This window comes from Geotrypetes seraphini, chromosome 11, assembly GCF_902459505.1.
Source record: "Geotrypetes seraphini chromosome 11, aGeoSer1.1, whole genome shotgun sequence".
Classification (NCBI taxonomy): Eukaryota; Metazoa; Chordata; class Amphibia; order Gymnophiona; family Dermophiidae; genus Geotrypetes; species Geotrypetes seraphini.
In genome coordinates this window covers 110,886,129-110,904,441 of record NC_047094.1, presented here as the reverse complement: position 1 = coordinate 110,904,441, position 18,313 = coordinate 110,886,129, and the positions used below count along the sequence as shown (strand labels likewise).

General features: G+C 42.0%; 1 protein-coding gene across 4 annotated transcripts in view; it reads left to right on the top strand.

The window, feature by feature from the left end:
- Positions 1 to 18,313, top strand: part of CSE1L (chromosome segregation 1 like) — a 147,426-nt gene that overhangs the window by 36,778 nt on the left and 92,335 nt on the right. For all 4 annotated transcript variants that reach the window (XM_033963264.1, XM_033963261.1, XM_033963262.1 and 1 more), the window contains exons 6-11: positions 4,347 to 4,437; positions 9,382 to 9,489; positions 9,602 to 9,694; positions 16,039 to 16,206; positions 16,298 to 16,427; positions 17,637 to 17,702. In XM_033963264.1, the coding sequence (XP_033819155.1) occupies positions 4,347 to 4,437; positions 9,382 to 9,489; positions 9,602 to 9,694; positions 16,039 to 16,206; positions 16,298 to 16,427; positions 17,637 to 17,702 (656 nt within the window). The remainder of the gene's footprint in view (positions 1 to 4,346; positions 4,438 to 9,381; positions 9,490 to 9,601; positions 9,695 to 16,038; positions 16,207 to 16,297; positions 16,428 to 17,636; positions 17,703 to 18,313) is intronic.

The following is an 18,313-nucleotide window of genomic DNA, read 5'->3' as shown; positions in this document are numbered from 1 at the left end:
TCATGAAATATAAAAAAAACCCAAGAAGAGGAGAGCAGAAAGGACTACAGGGTGAAACTGAAAGAAGCCAAGAGAGAGATACGTTTGGCGAAGGCACAGGCGGAAGAACAAATGGCTAAAAATGTAAAAAAGGGAGATAAAACTTTTTTCAGATATATTAGTGAAAGGAGGAAGATAAAAAATGGAATTGCTAGGCTAAAAGATGCTGGGAACCAATATGTGGAGAGTGATGAGGAGAAAGCAAATGTGCTAAACAAATACTTCTGTTCTGTGTTCACAGAAGAAAATCCTGGAGAAGGACTGAGATTGTCTGGCAAAGTTACACGAGAAAATGGAGTAGATTCTGCGCCGTTCACGGAGGAGGGTGTTTATGAGCAATTTGAAAAACTGAAGGTGGACAAAGCCATGGGACCAGATGGGATCCATCCCAGGATACAAAGGGAGCTCAGAGAGGTTCTGGCAAGTCCTATTAAAGACTTGTTCAACAAATCTCTGGAGACGGGAGTGATTCCTGGGGATTGGAGGAGAGTGGATGTGGTCCCTATTCATAAAATGGTCACAGGGATGAAGCAGGAAACTACAGGCCGGTGAGCCTCACTTCAGTTGTTGGAAAAATAATGGAAATGTTGCTGAAAGAAAGGATAGTGTACTTCCTTGAATCTAATGGGTTACAGGATCCGAGGCAACATGGCTTTACAAAAGGTAAATCGTGCCAAACGAACCTGATTGAATTTTTTGATTGGGTGACCAGAGAGCTGGATCGAGGACATATGCTAGATGTAATTTACTTGGATTTCAGCAAAGCCTTTGATACAGTTCCTCATAGGAGGCTGTTGAACAAACTTGAAGGGCTGAAGTTAGGACCCAAAGTGGTGAACTGGGTCAGAAACTGGCTGTCGGACAGACGCCAGAGGGTGGTGGTTAATGGAAGTCGCTCGAAGGAAGGAAAGGTGACTAGTGGAGTCCCTTAGGGTTCGGTGCTGGGGCCAATCCTGTTCAATATGTTTGTGAGTGACATTGCTGAAGGGTTAGAAGGAAAAGTGTGCCTTTTTGCAGATGACACCAAGATTTGTAACAGAGTAGACACCGAAGAGGGAGTGGAAAATATGAAAAAGGATCTGCAAAAGTTAGAGGAATGGTCTAATGCCTGGCAACTAAAATTCAATGCAAAGAAATGCAGAGTAATGCATTTGGGGATTAATAATAGGAAGGAACAGTATATGCTGGGAGGAGAGAAGCTGATATGCACGGACGGGGAGAGGGACCTTGGGGTTATAGTGTCCGAAGATCTAAAGGCGAAAAAACAGTGTGACAAAGCAATGGCTGCTGCCGGAAGGATGCTGGGCTGTATAAAGAGAGGCGTAGTCAGTAGAAGGAAGAAGGTATTGATGCCCCTGTACAGGTCATTGGTGAGGCCCCACTTGGAGTATTGTGTTCAGTCTTGGAGACCGTATCTGGCGAAGGACGTAAGAAGACTTGAGGCGGTCCAGAGGAGGGCGACGAAAATGATAGGAGGCTTGCGCCAGAAGACGTATGAGGAGAGACTAGAAGCCCTGAATATGTATACCCTAGAGGAAAGGAGAGACAGGGGAGATATGATTCAGACGTTCAAATACTTAAAGGGTATTAACGTAGAACAAAATCTTTTCCAGAGAAAGGAAAATGGTAAAACCAGAGGACATAATTTGAGGTTGAGGGGTGGTAGATTCAGGGGCAATGTTAGGAAATTCTACTTTACGGAGAGGGTGGTGGATGCCTGGAATGCCCTCCCGAGAGAGGTGGTGGAGAGTAAAACTGTGACTGAGTTCAAAGAAGCGTGGGATGAACACAGAAGATTTAGAATCAGAAAATAATATTAAATATTGAACTAGGCCAGTACTGGGCAGACTTGCATGGTCTGTGTATGGCCGTTTGGTGGAGGATGGGCAGGGGAGGGCTTCAATGGCTGGGAGGGTGTAGATGGGCTGGAGTAAGTCTTAACAGAGATTTCGGCTGTTGGAACCCAAGCACAGTACCGGGTAAAGCTTTGGATTCTTGCCCAGAAATAGCTAAAAAGAAAAAAATTAAAAAAAAAAAAAATTTAAATTGAATCAGGTTGGGCAGACTGGATGGACCATTCGGGTCTTTATCTGCCGTCATCTACTATGTTACTATGTTACATATTCGCCTTCCGATGGCTTCCCAGTGTCCTCAGGCACAGGATTTTCTCCAGGTCTTGGGGTCAGTGGTGGCTTCCCTGGACGTGGTTCGGTGGGCCCGGGGTCACATGCACCTGCTTCAGTATGCTTATCGTTAGTGGTGGTCGCCCCAGTTGCACAATATGGACTCTCCCATTCCTCTTTGGGGGTTGGTTTGTCGCACTTTCTGTTGGTGGCTCCATTCTTCCAGTCTGGTGCAGGGAGTGAGTCTGGATCAGCCCCAGTGGATAGTGCTTCTCACGCACGCCAGTTTCCTTGACTGGGGAGCTCAGTGTCTCGGTCGCTTGGCTCATGGCAGCTTGTTTCCGGAGGAGGCGTTTTGGTTAATCAGTGTTCTGGACACCAGAGCCATCTCGCTGGCATTAGAGTTCCAGTTGTGTTGATGGGCAAGTTTGTTTGGGTTATCTTGGACGTCAATTGTCAGGGGGTAACTAGGAGGAGTCTGATGATGCAGGAGGCTGCTCTGCTCATTTGTTGACAAAGTTAAAAACAAAAACGGAGGAAAATGCAGTCCTAATAAGGAAGTGTGAAAGAATCAAGAAGAAAAATAATAAACAACATGCTTGCACAAAAGTGTTTATAAATAAATAAAAAAAAATTAAACTAATTATATGATGTAATTTTCATGTGGGAAAGTAGTGCTCAGAGACATGGAGGAAAAAGTGGAACAAGTTCCCAAAAAACCTCACCACCCAATCATTGCAGTACTTCTGATTAACAGATAAATACTATTATGCAATGTATTGAAAATGGATGAAACTTATCTTCTCACAATTGAAAATCATGTAAAATATCAGTGCCCCAGATCATCTTTGGTCCTTATGAAAGAACTACCAATATCTTCTTACTTATAAAAAGCTCTTAACAAATAGATGGGTTTTTAACAATTTTTTTCTGGATCTAAATTCAGAACACAACCTCAATGAACCCTTCATTGTATTCCATAGCTTGTTCTGTTTGTGATTCCCCGTCCCCTTCCTCTTATTTTTCCTCTCTAAGGCTGGCTTACTGCTTTGTTACAATGGGAGGAGGAGCAAAATAATGCAAATGAAGCTTCTTTCAAGAGTTCTCACAAGAAGAGGTTGACTACCTGAGTGTTCAGGGATAGAAAATTAACGAGGTAAGCACCTAATCTTTCCTTGTCAAGAATTGTCCAGTCCTTCTGGGACTGAATTCACACTCAGCCAGGGGTCAAACCTCTTCTTGGGCAGAACATATCCTGATTCCACTGCAGGAGATCTGAAAGGCTGTCACTTGGTCATTCATTTCCTTTGTGCATCGTTACAGATTGGCTTTACAGGTAGTGGAGGATACAAACTTTGAGACTAAGATCTTAATGTCAGGTCTGTCTGGTTCCTTCCTATAATGAGTATTGTTTTAATATTTCCCAAGCATATGGACTGGTCTGTTGGAATTAAGAGGAAGAAATTAGATCTTAGCTGCTAATTTTCTTTCCTTAAGTCCTTCCAGACTAGTCCAGAACCCATTCATTGCTGGAGAAAGAACTGTTGTAGAAAGGATTCTTCATACTTCTTTGGGATTCAGCATTGACCTTTGCTTTTCTGTGGTGGTTCAGGTTTTTGGTTGGTAGATGTTCAGAAAACCTTGGGATTAGTGACTTTTTTCCTGCTGTATTGATCTATCAGTGAGGGACCACACAGGATACTTAAGTACGATATCACTAGTTCAGTGGTTCTCAGTTGCAGAAATGAAATGCAAGCATCTGGACTAGTCTGAAGGCAACTCAAGGAAAGGCAACTAGCAGGTAAGATCTAATTTCTCTCTTTTATAGGCTTTCAAAGAAAATTACATTTTAGCGTTGAGGCACTTCTGTGTTATGGAATGGCTATAATTTAAGTGAAATGCAGGATAATGTAGGAAATTGTCCCTTTAGTGACATTTTTCAGATATGCATTTTCAATTGCTTGGCTCATATGATTTAGTTTTACTACAGTATAGTATTGGAAGTTGTGAATGTAATATTGCAAACCACTTTGAATTGACATTGATTAGTAATAGATCCTTTACAGTGCTGTGCTGCTTGATAGCACAGCTTTGTAAAAGTCTGCCTATAAGCAGTATAGAAGTTGTTTATATAGATAATAAAGAATTAAGTGAATTACTGAATATTGTCCTATTTTTTACTAGATATCGCCATGAATTTAAATCAAATGAATTATGGACAGAAATTAAACTTGTGCTTGATGCCTTTGCAGAACCTTTGACAAACCTTTTTAAGGTATGCTACAATTTGATAAACTTTCCCCACATGCTTCTTTGGTTATTGGAACATGCAGATATCTTAAGGAAGAAAATGTGCATTAAATATATTTGAATCAACAGAAATTTGAACAAGGAAAACCAGTATAGCTGAAAAAAAAAATAAGGGGAAGATGGTGCTTTATATTTTAAAAGACTTGTATTTTTTAAAATTTTCATATATTAATTTGAGGTGAGTTAGATATCTCCAGTCATATATATGGCTGTTTGGTGGAGGATGGGATGGGGAGGGCTTTAATGGCTGGGATGGTGTAGATCAGGGGTCTCAAAGTCCCTCCTTGAGGGCTGCAATCCAGTCGGGTTTTCAGGATTTCCCCAATGAATATGCATGAGATCTATGTGCATGCACTGCTTTCAATGCATATTCATTGGGGAAATCCTGAAAACCCGACTGGATTGCGGCCCTCAAGGAGGGACTTTGAGATCCCTGGTGTAGATGGACTGGAGTGAGCTTTGACGGAGACTTCAGTTGTTGGAACCTAAGAACAGTACCGGGCAGAGCTTTGGATTCTTGCCCAGAAATACTGTAGCTAAGAAGAAGGAAAAAAAAGCAACCCAACAGTGTTCTGAATGCCAGATTACTTTTTTCCTCCTTTCATCCAGATGTTACAATGCTGTTCATTGATCGTTGGGAGGTCCCAGAGGGGCTTTTGAGGGTTGCCAGGACCATGGCAAAGTTGTATCCTATAGCTCCTGAATTCACCACCCTAGGTGGATTCCTTAGTAGTTCAAGTTCCCAAATGTAATCTGTTTAGTGAAGGTAGAGTGACTTTAAAGGATGCATAGGACCGCAGGGTAGATGTAGTCTTCAAAAGGCAATTTGAGGCCTTGGCTTTGGGAATAAAAGCGGCAGCAGCAGCTTCTTTCGTGGTATGAACCTGTTATGCAAGATAAAGTCAGATTCACACGGTGGATGACTAATCTTGTCCGCCCCCATTGTTAATAGCGGGAGTGGATTATGTAGCTGATGTGCTGTATGACATATTCAGTGTCATGAGCAAAGTTTCAGCTTATTCTGTTTCTGCCTGCATAATGCTTTGGATCATGCAATGGGCAGGAGATTCAACTTCCAAAGCCACCTTGAGCATACTTCCCTTCAAAGGCCAATTGCTCTTTGGTAAGGCAAAATGGTGTTATGAAGAACAAAATGACAGAACACATACATAAGCATGGATTAATGAGAGAAAGCCAACATGAATTTAGTCAATGGAAATCTTGCCTCACCAATCTGCTGCATTTCTTTGAAAGGGTGAGCCTTTTGATATTGTGTATTTGGATTTTCAAAAAGCATTTGACAAAGTACCTCATGAAAGAGCTCAGAGACGAAACAGCGGAGTTACTGCGGCGGATTTGTAACCTATCCTTGAGAACAGGGGTAATCCCGGAGGACTGGAGGATAGCGAATGTTACACCTATCTTCAAAAAGGGATCGAGAGGCGACCCAGGGAATTACAGGCTGGTGAGCTTAACCTCGGTTCCGGGGAAGATGGCTGAATTTTTGATCAAGGAAAGTATCAATGAACATTTAGAAAAAAATAATCTGAAGAGAACAAGCCAGCATGGTTTCAGTAAAGGAAGATCATGCCAAACAAACCTACTACATTTCTTTGAGGGGATAAGCGAACAATTGGACAAGGGTGATCCCATAGACATCTTATATCTGGATTTCCAAAAAGCCTTCGACAAGGTACCTCATGAGCGCCTACTAAGAAAACTGTGGAGCCACGGAGTGGTAGGGGACGTTCATAGAACTGGCTGGCGGACAGGAAGCAGAGGGTAGGAGTTAAGGGACACTACTCTGACTGGAAAGGGGTCACAAGTGGTGTCCCACAGGGGTCAGTGTTGGGACCACTGCTGTTCAATATATTCATAAATAACCTGGAAAAAGGGACGAAGTGCGAAGATATAAAATTCGCGGACGACACAAAACTCTCTAGTAGGGTCAAAACTGTTGAGGAATGCAATGAACTGCAAAGAGACCTGAACAAACTGAGTGAGTGGGCAAAGAGATGGCAGATGAGCTCCAATGTAGAGAAATGTAAAGTCTTGCATATAGGGAAAGGGAACCCGATGTACAGCTATACGATGGGAGGGAGGGTACTGGTGGAATGCAACCTAGAAAAAGATTTTGGGGTATTGGTGGATAAAACAATGAAGCTGGCGGCGCAATGTGCAGCGGCCTCAAAGAAAGCGAACAAAATGTTGGGCATTATCAAAAAGGGTATCACTACCAGAACGAAAGAAGCTATTCTACCACTATATCAAGCGATGGTGCGCCTGCATCTGGAGTACTGCGTTCAATACTGGTCGCCGTACCTTAAGAAGGATATGGCGATACTCAAGAGGGTCCAGAGAAGAGCGACATGAATGATAAAGGGCATGGAAAACTTTTCATATGCTGAAAGGCTGGAGAAGCTGGGGCTCTTCACCATGGAAAAGCGGAGACTTAGAGGCGACATGATAGAGATTTATAAAATCATGAAAGGCATAGAGAAGGTGGAGAGGGACAAATTCTTCAGACTAGCGGGGACAGCAAAAACAAGAGGGCATTCAGAAAAAATGAAAGGAGACAGATTCAAAACGAATGCTAGGAAGTTCTTCTTTACTCAGAGGGTAGTGGACACCTGGAATAAGCTCACAGAGGAGGTGATAGGACAGAATACAATATTGGGTTTCAAAAAGGGATTGGATGACTTCCTGAAGGAGAAAGGGATTGAAGGGTACAGATAGAGGGTAACTATACAGGATAGTAAATGAATAGGGAATAAACGATTTAGGTGAAGGATCACTTGCAGGTCATGGACCTGGGGGGGCCGCCGCGGGAGCGGACTGCTGGGCACGATGGACCCCTGGTCTGACCCGGCAGAAGCAATGCTTATGTTAAGAAATTTAGAAAATCATGGGATAGGGGATATTGTCCTATTATGGACTAAGAACTGATTGAAAGAAAACAGAGTAGTAATAATAATAATAATAATTTTATTCTTATATACCACCATACTGAAAAAGTTCTAGGCGGTTCACAACAAGGTGAGCTAATACACAGGATACAGATAAAATACAAATTAGAATAATGGACTTAAAAACATAAAGTCAAAAAGCATTTACAATATAATGCAGAAAATACCGACATGGCAGGGAAAGAAGTAGAACAGATAAAATACATCAAGTTGAATATAAAGAACTTGATTGACAAAATGAAGCAGAATGCATTAAGATACCAGCCTATCAAAGAGTTGTCTTTAACAATTTTCTAAAATCAAGATAGGAAGAGACCTCTAACATAAGTAGGTTTAAATGGTTAATATTCTCAATAGAGAAGGATAAATAGTGGGGTTCACTAACAACCAAAAGCTGTGAACCAAGCAGTGACAAAGTAATAGCGGCATATATCACTTCACTGAGAGGAGGAAAGCCTCGGAACCCTGTTAGGGAAGAAATCCTCCTCCAATTAGAGAGGGCAAATAACGTCATCGGCATAAAAACCTCCTTCAGGTCTGTGTTATAGCTTCAAACCTAACCGCATAGAACTTCACGGTCCTGCGGTATATAAACTGTTATTATTATTATAGATCAAGCCTATGTTGTAGTTTGTTGACAGTAAATAGTATAACTTGTTAGTAGCAATTATAATAGTAAATAGTTCACGCGCTGTTAGTAAAAAAGATACTGTTCAGTGACACAGTTAGTGCTATTAGTAGAATAAATTAGCAAAAAGCAGTCCTCGGTGAACTTATCTTTCAGTGTGTCCAGGCATAGGCACCTGCCCCAACTGATGATGGCCAAAAGCGTTTCGCTTCGTGGCTGCCTTAGGGAAAGGGAATGTAAAGCCTGCAAAAAATAATGTGAAAAGCCTTGATATTAAACTAGTAAACTGTTTTCAAAGGAACTGCAAAAAAACTTCTTTTGGTTGTTGGTGATTACGAATTCTAGCTGTGTGGAAGTTGTTTAGAGTAAATAGTGGGGTTCCCAGGGGTCTGTATTAGACTGTCGTTTGTTTTAGCATACTGTATATGCTTGAATATAAGTTGAGACTCCTTTTCCCCCCAAAAGGAGGAAAAAAAAATAAAAAATGGTTGACTCGAATATAAGTCGGGCGGCTTAATATTTAAGTGCCCTGCCCTGTCAGGCTCTGTACCCAGCTCCCTTTCTACCAAGCACAGCACCCAGCACTCTTCCCTCCCTCACCTGTCAGGCATTGCACCCAGCCCCCTTCCTTCCCCCGTCAGACTATGCACCCTCCCTACCTTCCTGGCTATGCAGCCTGCCACTCTCCCTGTCCTAGCCTCAGGCTCATACTTCTACTGGTGATCGTCGGTGGAGGTGCAGCGGGCAGGAACAAACTTTCCAAGTTCCTGTCCTGCTGTTAACTGGCTGCCTGTGAGTGTCTTCGGCTGCTGAGAAGAAGCACAAGCAGGTGTGCGATTTTGCACTGCTGCTCAGTGCTGAGTTGCTTCCATAATTTCTCCTTTAATTTATCAGCTTTGTCTACAGGGATTGATGCTATAGTAGTTGAACTTTCAGAATATCACAAATAGATGTTTGTTGATCATGTCTCTGATGCCAGTTGCACGTGAACTATTTTTTTTTTTTTTCCAATGAATTTTTTTATTGATTTATCCAGTTTTCTATACTGTTCTCATAGGGGAGCTCAGAACGATTTACATGAATTTATTCAGGTACTCCAGCATTTTTCCCCGTCTGTCCTGGCGGGCTCACAATCTATCTGACATATCTGGGCAAAGGGGGGGATTAAGTGACTTACCTAGGGTCACAAGGAGCAGTGGTGGTTTGAACTCACAACCTCAGGGTGCTGAGGCTGTAGCTTTAACCACTGTGCCACACTCTCCCCCTCAAGATGTAGCAGATGGAGGGTGTTCATGGTTGCTTTCTTTTTTTGTAGGCCACCATCGAGCTTTGCAATACACATGCAAATGATGCCAGTGCTTTGAAAGTTCTCTTCTCATCTCTCATTCTGATTGCAAAACTGTTTTACAGTTTAAACTTTCAGGTAATCTAACTTTTGTGAAAATTCTTAACCTGTGTTTCATCTTAATGCTTATTGGGGGAGGGAGCATTTTAAAATTTGTTCTCTATTTGATTACATTGTTATGTCTTTCTAGGATCTTCCTGAATTTTTTGAAGACAACATGGAGACTTGGATGACCAATTTCCATAGCCTTCTAACTTTGGATAATAAACTTTTGCAAACTGATGTAAGTATTTGTATTAAACTTAAGCCTGTATTTTAAGTGACTTATTTCAGATGTAAGGTGCCAGAGTTTTAGGTCTTGTGTTTTCTTCTTCTTATAAGTCTAGGTTGATAATTTATAGGAAAGAAAGCATAAGAAATGTCATTCTCTGTAGAAAAGCAGGGAAGATGGGTTATGTTATCTGACAGATTCTGTGTTCTGGAGCTCTCCTTTGGCTATTGTAGAACCTTGAGTTTTCAGCACTTGTGCAAGTGTTCCTGTGCTCAGGACAGCTCCTCCATCTCCGTTCATGTTTTTCCCTTTCTGCTTCTGTAAGGATTCATCTTCCCTCCTCTGCTAAATAAACACAACAAATAAAATGCAAGAGTAGGAAAGCTCTAGTAGACCAAACACAGAAGTCATCTTCACAATAACCCTAGCAAATGGCTGGTTTTGGAAGTCTTCCTCTTAGACTGCAGATCTGCCGTTTTTTCTTCTGACCGCATAGCTATTGTGAAGGTCCAGACCCAACTCTGGCACCATTGAGGGTAGTCAGCCAATGTGTTAATACCACCTAGAGCCCTCATGCTTGCTCAAATGCAGTACCCATACTTGGCAGTAGCTCAAGCAAGGTGGATACATGGGTGACAGCACTCGGACTGTTGGTCTGCCTTGATACTGCTTAACAATTGCAGCCATTACAGCATCTCTAAAAGAAACACACTCATCCAGTAATATAAAAATCAGCTTCAGAAACATGTGGCTTCTAAAACCACTAGCTCCTCTTGCTCCCCCCCCCCCAAAGCCATCCAGCGGACCGTGGAGCCTGACAGTGTGAACAGAGGTAAGATGCCAAGTGCATTTTAAATTTAAATTCATAGGGCGTGTCCGTATTGCTTGTGTGCTGGTGTCTTCCTGCCTGGCATCTGCTTGAGGGACCATTAGTTCTAAGTTTTCCGTGGAGCCGAGAAGCTGTGTCTTCGTTTTCTTCTAAGCATGTCAAATTTAAATATCTTTTAGTGCCTTTGTGTATTTTTCTCCTTAGTTCTTTTTCTCATTTTTTTAACAGTCCTTCCTTCAAATTTTTTTTAAATTTTCTTCATTTTTTATTTTTTGGACTTTAGGTCATTTTGATACCGTTTTCGTGCCAGGGAGTGTTGATGGTTTTTTGTGTACTTTTCACTCAAGCTCCCTAGACCATCAAGCCTTTTGAATTTGCATCTGCTGTTTTTTCCTCCATGTCAAAGAGGGTGCTGAGCAGCTTCAAAAAATGTACAGGTACTCGATGTAATCAGACCATTTCAGGCTATGACCTCCATAATTGGTGTTTTCAATGTCTAGGTCCTGATCATCAGGATGTTCGCTGTGACCTCTGTCTGCATATGCAAAAGAGAGCACAAAGTCCAACAATTTCTTTTTGGTTTGACATGACATCAAGCATGGCAGGAGATTTGGAACCCAACACATAGCCGGTATCAACACCGTATGCATCGACTATAGGGTCGAGCATTGAGCTCTGTCGTTTTTTTTTCCATTCCTCACCTATTGGAGGAGGTAGCATGTAAGAAAGCTAAGAAGCATAAACATTCTTCCCCTGCTAGGCATGGCATTATCCTAGGCGTTCACCTCATCGATGCACTGTACATCGCTTGCTATCATTACAGATCATGTCTCCTTCCAGGCTTGCCTCGACATCGAGGTCTCCCACACTAGTCTCTCTTCTGGTGCAGATGCTGATGCTTCAGGAGGAAATCCAGGCTATTCTCAAATATGAGCTTTTGGGGCTGATGCAATTTGCACAGGTTTTAAAGACGTTCATGTCAGCTTCAGCTCAGCCCAAGGATAGAGCGAGGTGTTGATTTGAGGATGAGGTGGCTCACCTCTTCTTGATTTCAGGTTATCTTCTTGGTCAAAGGATCGACCCCTGCTTTGATGCAGCTCAATAAACACTCCCAGATTTGCCTAGGTGAGAATATTTTGATGAGTGATTCAGATATCTCAAACCACTCTGAGGATCTGCCAAATTTGCCAGCAGAAGAATCCTATGGCACACCTTCTGATCTTTCTCCACCTCAAAGACAGAGTACTAGAGAGCATATCTTTTACTGGCTTTATAAGATTAATGGGTTGAGCTCTTCCCATTGAAATGGAGACAGAGGAAGAAACTCACTGAGCTTTTTAAGCTTCTTGACCATGAATCGCTACCAAATGACCGTATCAAATTATCTTTAGGGTCATGAAAGATATCCAACTATCAGTCCAGATAGTGCCTAAAAAAATTGACACAATGTACAAAATATAAGTGTCCAGAGTTTGAGAGAACAGAACTTCAACATCACTCTCTTAATTGTGGAGTCAACTCTAAAACGCTCCCGCAGTACAAGGTCTTATGCTTCTGCTTCTCCTGTAAGGGAAATCAGAACACTAGACACTCTGGCAAACATATTTTTCAATCATCAATGCTCATAAATAGAATTGTGGACTACAAGTTCTGTTCTTCCATTTATTTAAAATTCTTGCTTAAACAGTTTTCAGAGTATGAGGAATTCTTCCCTCAGAACAAACTTAAAGAATCCCCACAGTTATGTAAGAATTTGTTTACTACAAGAGAGTTCCTAGCCAGAGCCATATTCGATGCATTAAGTGTGTGTTTTAGAATGTCAGAAGTGGCATTTGCTATTTCTAGTGCAATAGGTGTATCATTCTGGATGGATGGATAATATCCCCGTGCTCGCAAGCCATGCAGAAGGAATCCACTCCAGTTTTTGAATACCTCCTCCTTAGGACTCTGTTACCCCTTTCAATTTTTCCTTCTGCACGCAAGCCAGAAAGAGTCTTTCAGTGAGTGGAATGAGAGCCCAGTTTTCCTCATTTCCCTGGCATCCTGATATCAGTCATGGAGCATTGGGATATTCCTGAAGGGTCTCTTAAAGTTGTCAAGATGACTGCTTGGCTGTATCCTAGGGCGCACAGGAGTGTCAGCAGCTGTTCGCTCAGCCCAAGGTAGATTCCGTGGCAGCGCAGGTTACCAAATAAAACGGTAACCAAATAAAATGGAGCAGCGGTTCTATAAATCAATAAAAAGGATATACTCAAGGGACAGCAGCAACTGAGAATTCCACGAGATAAGTAATCCTTTAGTCTGTTATAGAAAAGTCAAAACGGCGATCACTAGTTACATTGCTAGATAGTTGATTTTATGATAAAATATAATAGAATAGGCAAGCCTTACAAACTCCTTGGTTGGATACTAGTGGGATTCATCTTGAAATTTAGTAGTAGATAACCTCTTCCAGAGTCATGTTCCTGGCAACTGTGGAGTCCCACATGTGAGATTTTATACTTGATTATCTTCTGGTAGCAGGTGTTATCCGAGGACAGCAGGCTGCTGCTTAGCTTTTTTACTGAATTGATGGTCCTGCGAGCCACTGTCGGGTGGGAAGGCACTAGCACGAGCACAGTATGGACAAGCGAGAATATTTGCCTGCTGTCCTCAGATAACACTTGCTACAGGTAAATTTTCCTGCTCTGGAACTCATTGCTAGAGGCTGTGGTAACAGTGGTTTGTGTAGATGGGTTTAAAAAAGGTTTGGATAAGTTCCTGGAGGAAAAGTCCATAGTCTTTTATGAATGTTGGTTCTATTTTGATTTTTGCCATGTACTTGTGACCTGGATTGGCCACAGTGGAAACAGGATACTGGGCAAGATAGATAGATCATTGGTGTGACCAAGTATGGGAGCAGAGTGTTTTTTAAGTTCGGGTGTATCTGTTATAAGGTTCTTTTTGGATTACTACCCTCTTATCTGGTATCCTACTTGAAATTATTTAATTCAAAAAAACATACCAGGAACTCAGGTATGTTTATTTTCCCTACCCCAAGGGCCTGTCGTTATAAGACTTTTTTGCACAGGACATTGGAATTAGAGAATGACACGGGGAAAAAAATCTGTCCCCGTCACCGCCCCGTCCCCGGCCCACCATCCTCTGCACCGCCCCGTCACCACCGTTCCCTTCACCGCCCCGTCACCGCCATCCCTTTCACCGCCCCGTCACCGCCACTGCCATCCCATTCACCGCCCCGTCACCGTCCCCGCAGCATCCATATAAGCCTTAGTACTCTAATATTTAGCTTATTCCGTTCTTATAAATCAAAGTTCCTGCTGCTGAACTAGAGAAAGAGATGTTCAGCTGGCAGGGTTTTGTTTATAAATTTTTATAAACACAACTAATATACCACCATACTGTTTCTGACAGAGGACAAGTATGCAATAAATGCATTTTGCTGTTTCAATGCCAGTGCTCAGCAGAACAACAGACAGCAATATGGACATTCACCTTATGGACTGGGTGATATACATTTCAAATGTAGTACTTTTTTTAATATATAAAAATAGGCAAAATTAGTTGCTGTTTTATCATTATATTTTCTTGCCATTGGTGCCACACATGATTTTAAAATGATAAACCAGTTCTGCTAAAGAGGGGAGAATACCCACAACAAAACAGTAAAGTCAAAAGAGGTACGGGGTAGGGATGGGGTGTTCACGCATGCAGCAGGGGTGGGGTGGAGAAGAGGGCGGAGGAGGGACATCACCAATCCGGGCACCTCTTACCCTCGCTACGCCACTGCTTGGAAGGGTAGTGGGGGAATCAGTCGGTAGGTGGGTGGAAGAGAGGGGTCAGAGAGAGAGAGAGAGGAATTGGTGTTTGCTCTGTTGGTTCAGATAATCGCAGCAAGGGAATCCCCAATCACCTGAGCTGGTAGGATTTCCCAAAGCCACGATTTTGGGGAATCCTGCTGGCTCAGCTGATCAGGGATTCCTCTGCCATGATCTGCTGATTGCAGACTGTGGACTGTTGTAGGCAAAGATAGGTGCCAGAAATGTAGGCCAGGGGTTTTGTAGTACAAAAGTCATTGCGTCCCAGTGCTATGTTTTAGAATAATGCATGTGAATGTGGGGGGAAAGTAGGTGATAAAAGAGATCATCAGACTAAGGTACTTGTCCTTTGAATGAGTGACAACTTTCCTCTTTTGCCTCCATCAACTCTATAACAAGTGATTGCCTCTACTAATCCTACCATTTTAGGGGTAATTGTTTGAATTTGTGATTGTGCATGTGCACTCCAGAGCAGCTTGTTTTTCAGCAAGGCCCTGCTTCCTGAAATGCCACTTAATAAGGATTATAAACATAAATCAGGGATAAGAATATTCTTTTCTTTCCTCCCTGGTATGATTTTTAGATACTGCAGGAGAGAGATGCTAAGGCTTCCAGCCATGATGAGCAGCAGCAGACATTACAAACAAATCATTCTGCCCCAAGAGGCAGAGGCCTCAATATTTATATAAGTATTTATATACTTAAATAAAGGTCCAGCAGCCCCCACCCTCCCTTCACCTCACCTTATATTCCGAGTTTGCCGGCTTCCTTTTTCCCGAGCCGCACGCGTTCAAAAAAACCGTGCACGCGCGGCTGCGCGAGTCAATCAAACTTCTCCTCTCCTGCAACTTCCTATTTCCGGTTGCATCAGAGGAGAAGATTGATTGACTCGCGCAGCCACGCGTGCACGGCTTTTTGAACGCGTGCGGCTCGGGAAAAAGGAAGCCGGCAAACTCGAAATATAAGGTGAGGTGGAGGGAGGGAGCTGGCTAAACGCTACAGGCGGGTGGGCGGTGGCTGCGGGGACCACGCGATCCTTGATACCTCACTGCGGAGACAAGACCATTCACCGCTCCACAGGGCGGTGAATGGCCTTGTCCCCGTCCCCGCAGCGACTGCTATTTTTCATTCCCCGTTCCGGCAGGTTACCCGCGGCTAAACGCGGTAGCCGCGGGTAAACCGCCACCGTGTCATTCTCTAATTGGAATATCAGACGTGGAAGATGAATTCCTGGATAAGCCCGTTGATTGTCCAAGCTTATTCTTACCCTATATTTAGGAAATTATTAAAAACTCATCTATTTGATAAACAAGAATGTTGGTGGTGGTTTTTTTTGGGGTTTTTTTTTTTTAATATGCTTAACATGGTGTTTTTATCAGGTTCTGTTGTTTTTAATTTTTTTAATCAATCTAGTATTTAATAGAGGTATCAACAGCTGTGTGTTTTTGAAGCTGTATTTTAACTGTGTTGTATTAATTGCTGTATTAGATGTAGTGTGTATGAGATTGTATTTTTTAACTGAAATGTCTTATTTTTTTCTCTGTTGTGAACTGCCTAGAACTTTTGGTGGGGCAGTATACAAGAAAATAAATTATTATTATTATTTATACCCTCATAGTAGAGCAAACCTTGTAGAATGAAATAGAGCTCATGAGCCTTAGGAAACGTCTCACTTTGGTGACTTTTTGTGTTTGGAATTTTTCTGTGAGGATGAAGAGGAAGCTGGATTGTTGGAGCTATTGAAATCGCAGATCTGTGATAATGCTGCCTTGTATGCTCAGAAGTATGATGAGGAGTTTCAGCCATACCTACCTCGTTTTGTCACAGCAATCTGGAATTTATTAGTCACAACAGGCCAGGAAGTAAAATATGACTTGGTAAGTAGGATAGTCTAAAGCTGCTGTATAATAAGTCATAAGGAAAACATTTAGCTAAAAATGCTTCTTTTTTTTTCTCTTTTTTATCCAGTTGGTAAGTAATGCAATTCAGTTCCTAGCATCGGTTTGTGAAAGACCTCATTACAAGAATCTATTTGAAGACCCAAATACGCTGACAAGTATCTGTGAAAAAGTTATAGTACCCAATATGGAATTTAGAGGTAAGAATTATTTGAGATAAACTACTACTCATCTAGCACAAAGTAAAACATAGATGTACCGGTAGTAGTAAGCACACAATGTCGGTATACAAAAATGAGTTAAAATGCAACTTTTTCACACAGAACTATTAGAAGAACTTCAAGCCTGTTCAGTAAAGGAACAAGCTACATGGAAGATTCTGCAACTAGTTTTTGCTTTTCCCAAGTCTACTTGATTTAGCACACTGTTTAGTAGGTGAATAGGTTGAAAGATACATTTATGCTAGAACAAGCTTTAGACAGGAAATTCAACTTACATTTAAATTCCTCCTCTTCCTCCCCTGTCTACCTCCCTCTTTTTTAAGACTAGTATAAACAGGTGGATCTATTATATTTCAGAGTCCGTTTTGTATAGTGTAAATTTAAATTAAAAAAATCTTCAGATAAGTATTTTGCTAGTAGAGAAGTAATACAAACATAGTTGCTGTTTCAGACTTGACAAACTCGCTGTCCAGTATACCAGTAAAGCTGGAGAGCATAACAAAAATGAAGCAGTCGATCTCAGGGAGGGAGGGTGGCTGCATTTGTTACACAGTAAATGATGGCAGTAAAAGGCCTTCATGGTCCATCCAGTCTGCCCAGAAAGATGACCAGAGCCTCACCCACCACTGCATGTAGGCCCTACTGATCAAAGGAGTGATGAAAAGTCTGATATCAACTAAAATATCTGCATTTTAACAGCACCTCTTTTGTCCAAAATGATTTCTCAGCAAATATCAGAAGTGAACTTTAAATACCTTATTAAACTATTTTTCTACCCCACCTCATTGGTGGAATATGCCACAATGATCACACTCAAATCTAAATATATCAGGGTAATAAATACAGACATCACAGTGATAAGAAAGTAAGGGTCGTCTGTTTCTAAAGCCTTTAATTCCAGATCCTTCTGCATGTGTAGCAGCCATCACTGTCAAGCTTTCATTCGTTAACATTTTGTATATGTGCAGGTACTTTTCATTTGTTATGTAACTAGAGTTTATTTTATCATAAGTCTGATAGAACAGTACCACTGAGAACGTGATGATCAATAATGGCTGTTTACTCGATTGAGTGCAGATGTATTTTTTATGTGAAATCAACAAAGAATTTTGATTTCTCAGCAGTTTAAAACAATAAATAGTATGCTTTTTGGTTTAAATGCAATAAATATTGAAATGTTTTTCTTAGCTGCTGATGAAGAGGCGTTTGAAGATAATTCTGAAGAGTACATAAGAAGGGATTTAGAAGGATCAGGTAAATTAGGTGTCATTGGCAGGTTTTATGGCACTCAGAAGATTCTGTTATTTTTTTGTGCATTTGTTCTGTTGGTCAGCTTTGTTCCATTTTACTAATCTCCTGCAGCATGGTGAAAGTAGCTTTGAACTCAAGGTATTTCATCTCTGCAGCAGCTTAAAAACTGTTGTCTTTAACAATGTTTAATGGATAGACATAGACCATGCTGGTTGTTTACTAACAGCGAGAATCTCAGCGAGAGGGAGAATGAGAAGGCCTTGAGCATGCGCAGATGCATGCTCAAGGCCCGGCAGAGGCAGGAAGTTCTTCAGGCGGCACCGGCACGTCCTGTGGGCTGCGTGCCGGTGCCAGACGGGGCGGGGGGGGGGTAAGTTTCAAGTTATTCGGGTGGGGGGTGCCAGTTTGCGCGGGGGGGGAGCGATGCCGGTTCGAGTGGGGGGGGTGCTCGCAAATCGAGTCAACACTTGGTTTGCGAGACAAGTTTTGTGAGAATGTTTTGCTCGTCTTGCAAAACATTCACAAACCGGGTTACTCTCAAACTGAGGTTTGACTGTATCTTCTCAGGGCAAGTAGTGGCTTCCACCATATCTGTCTCGATAGCAGATTATGAA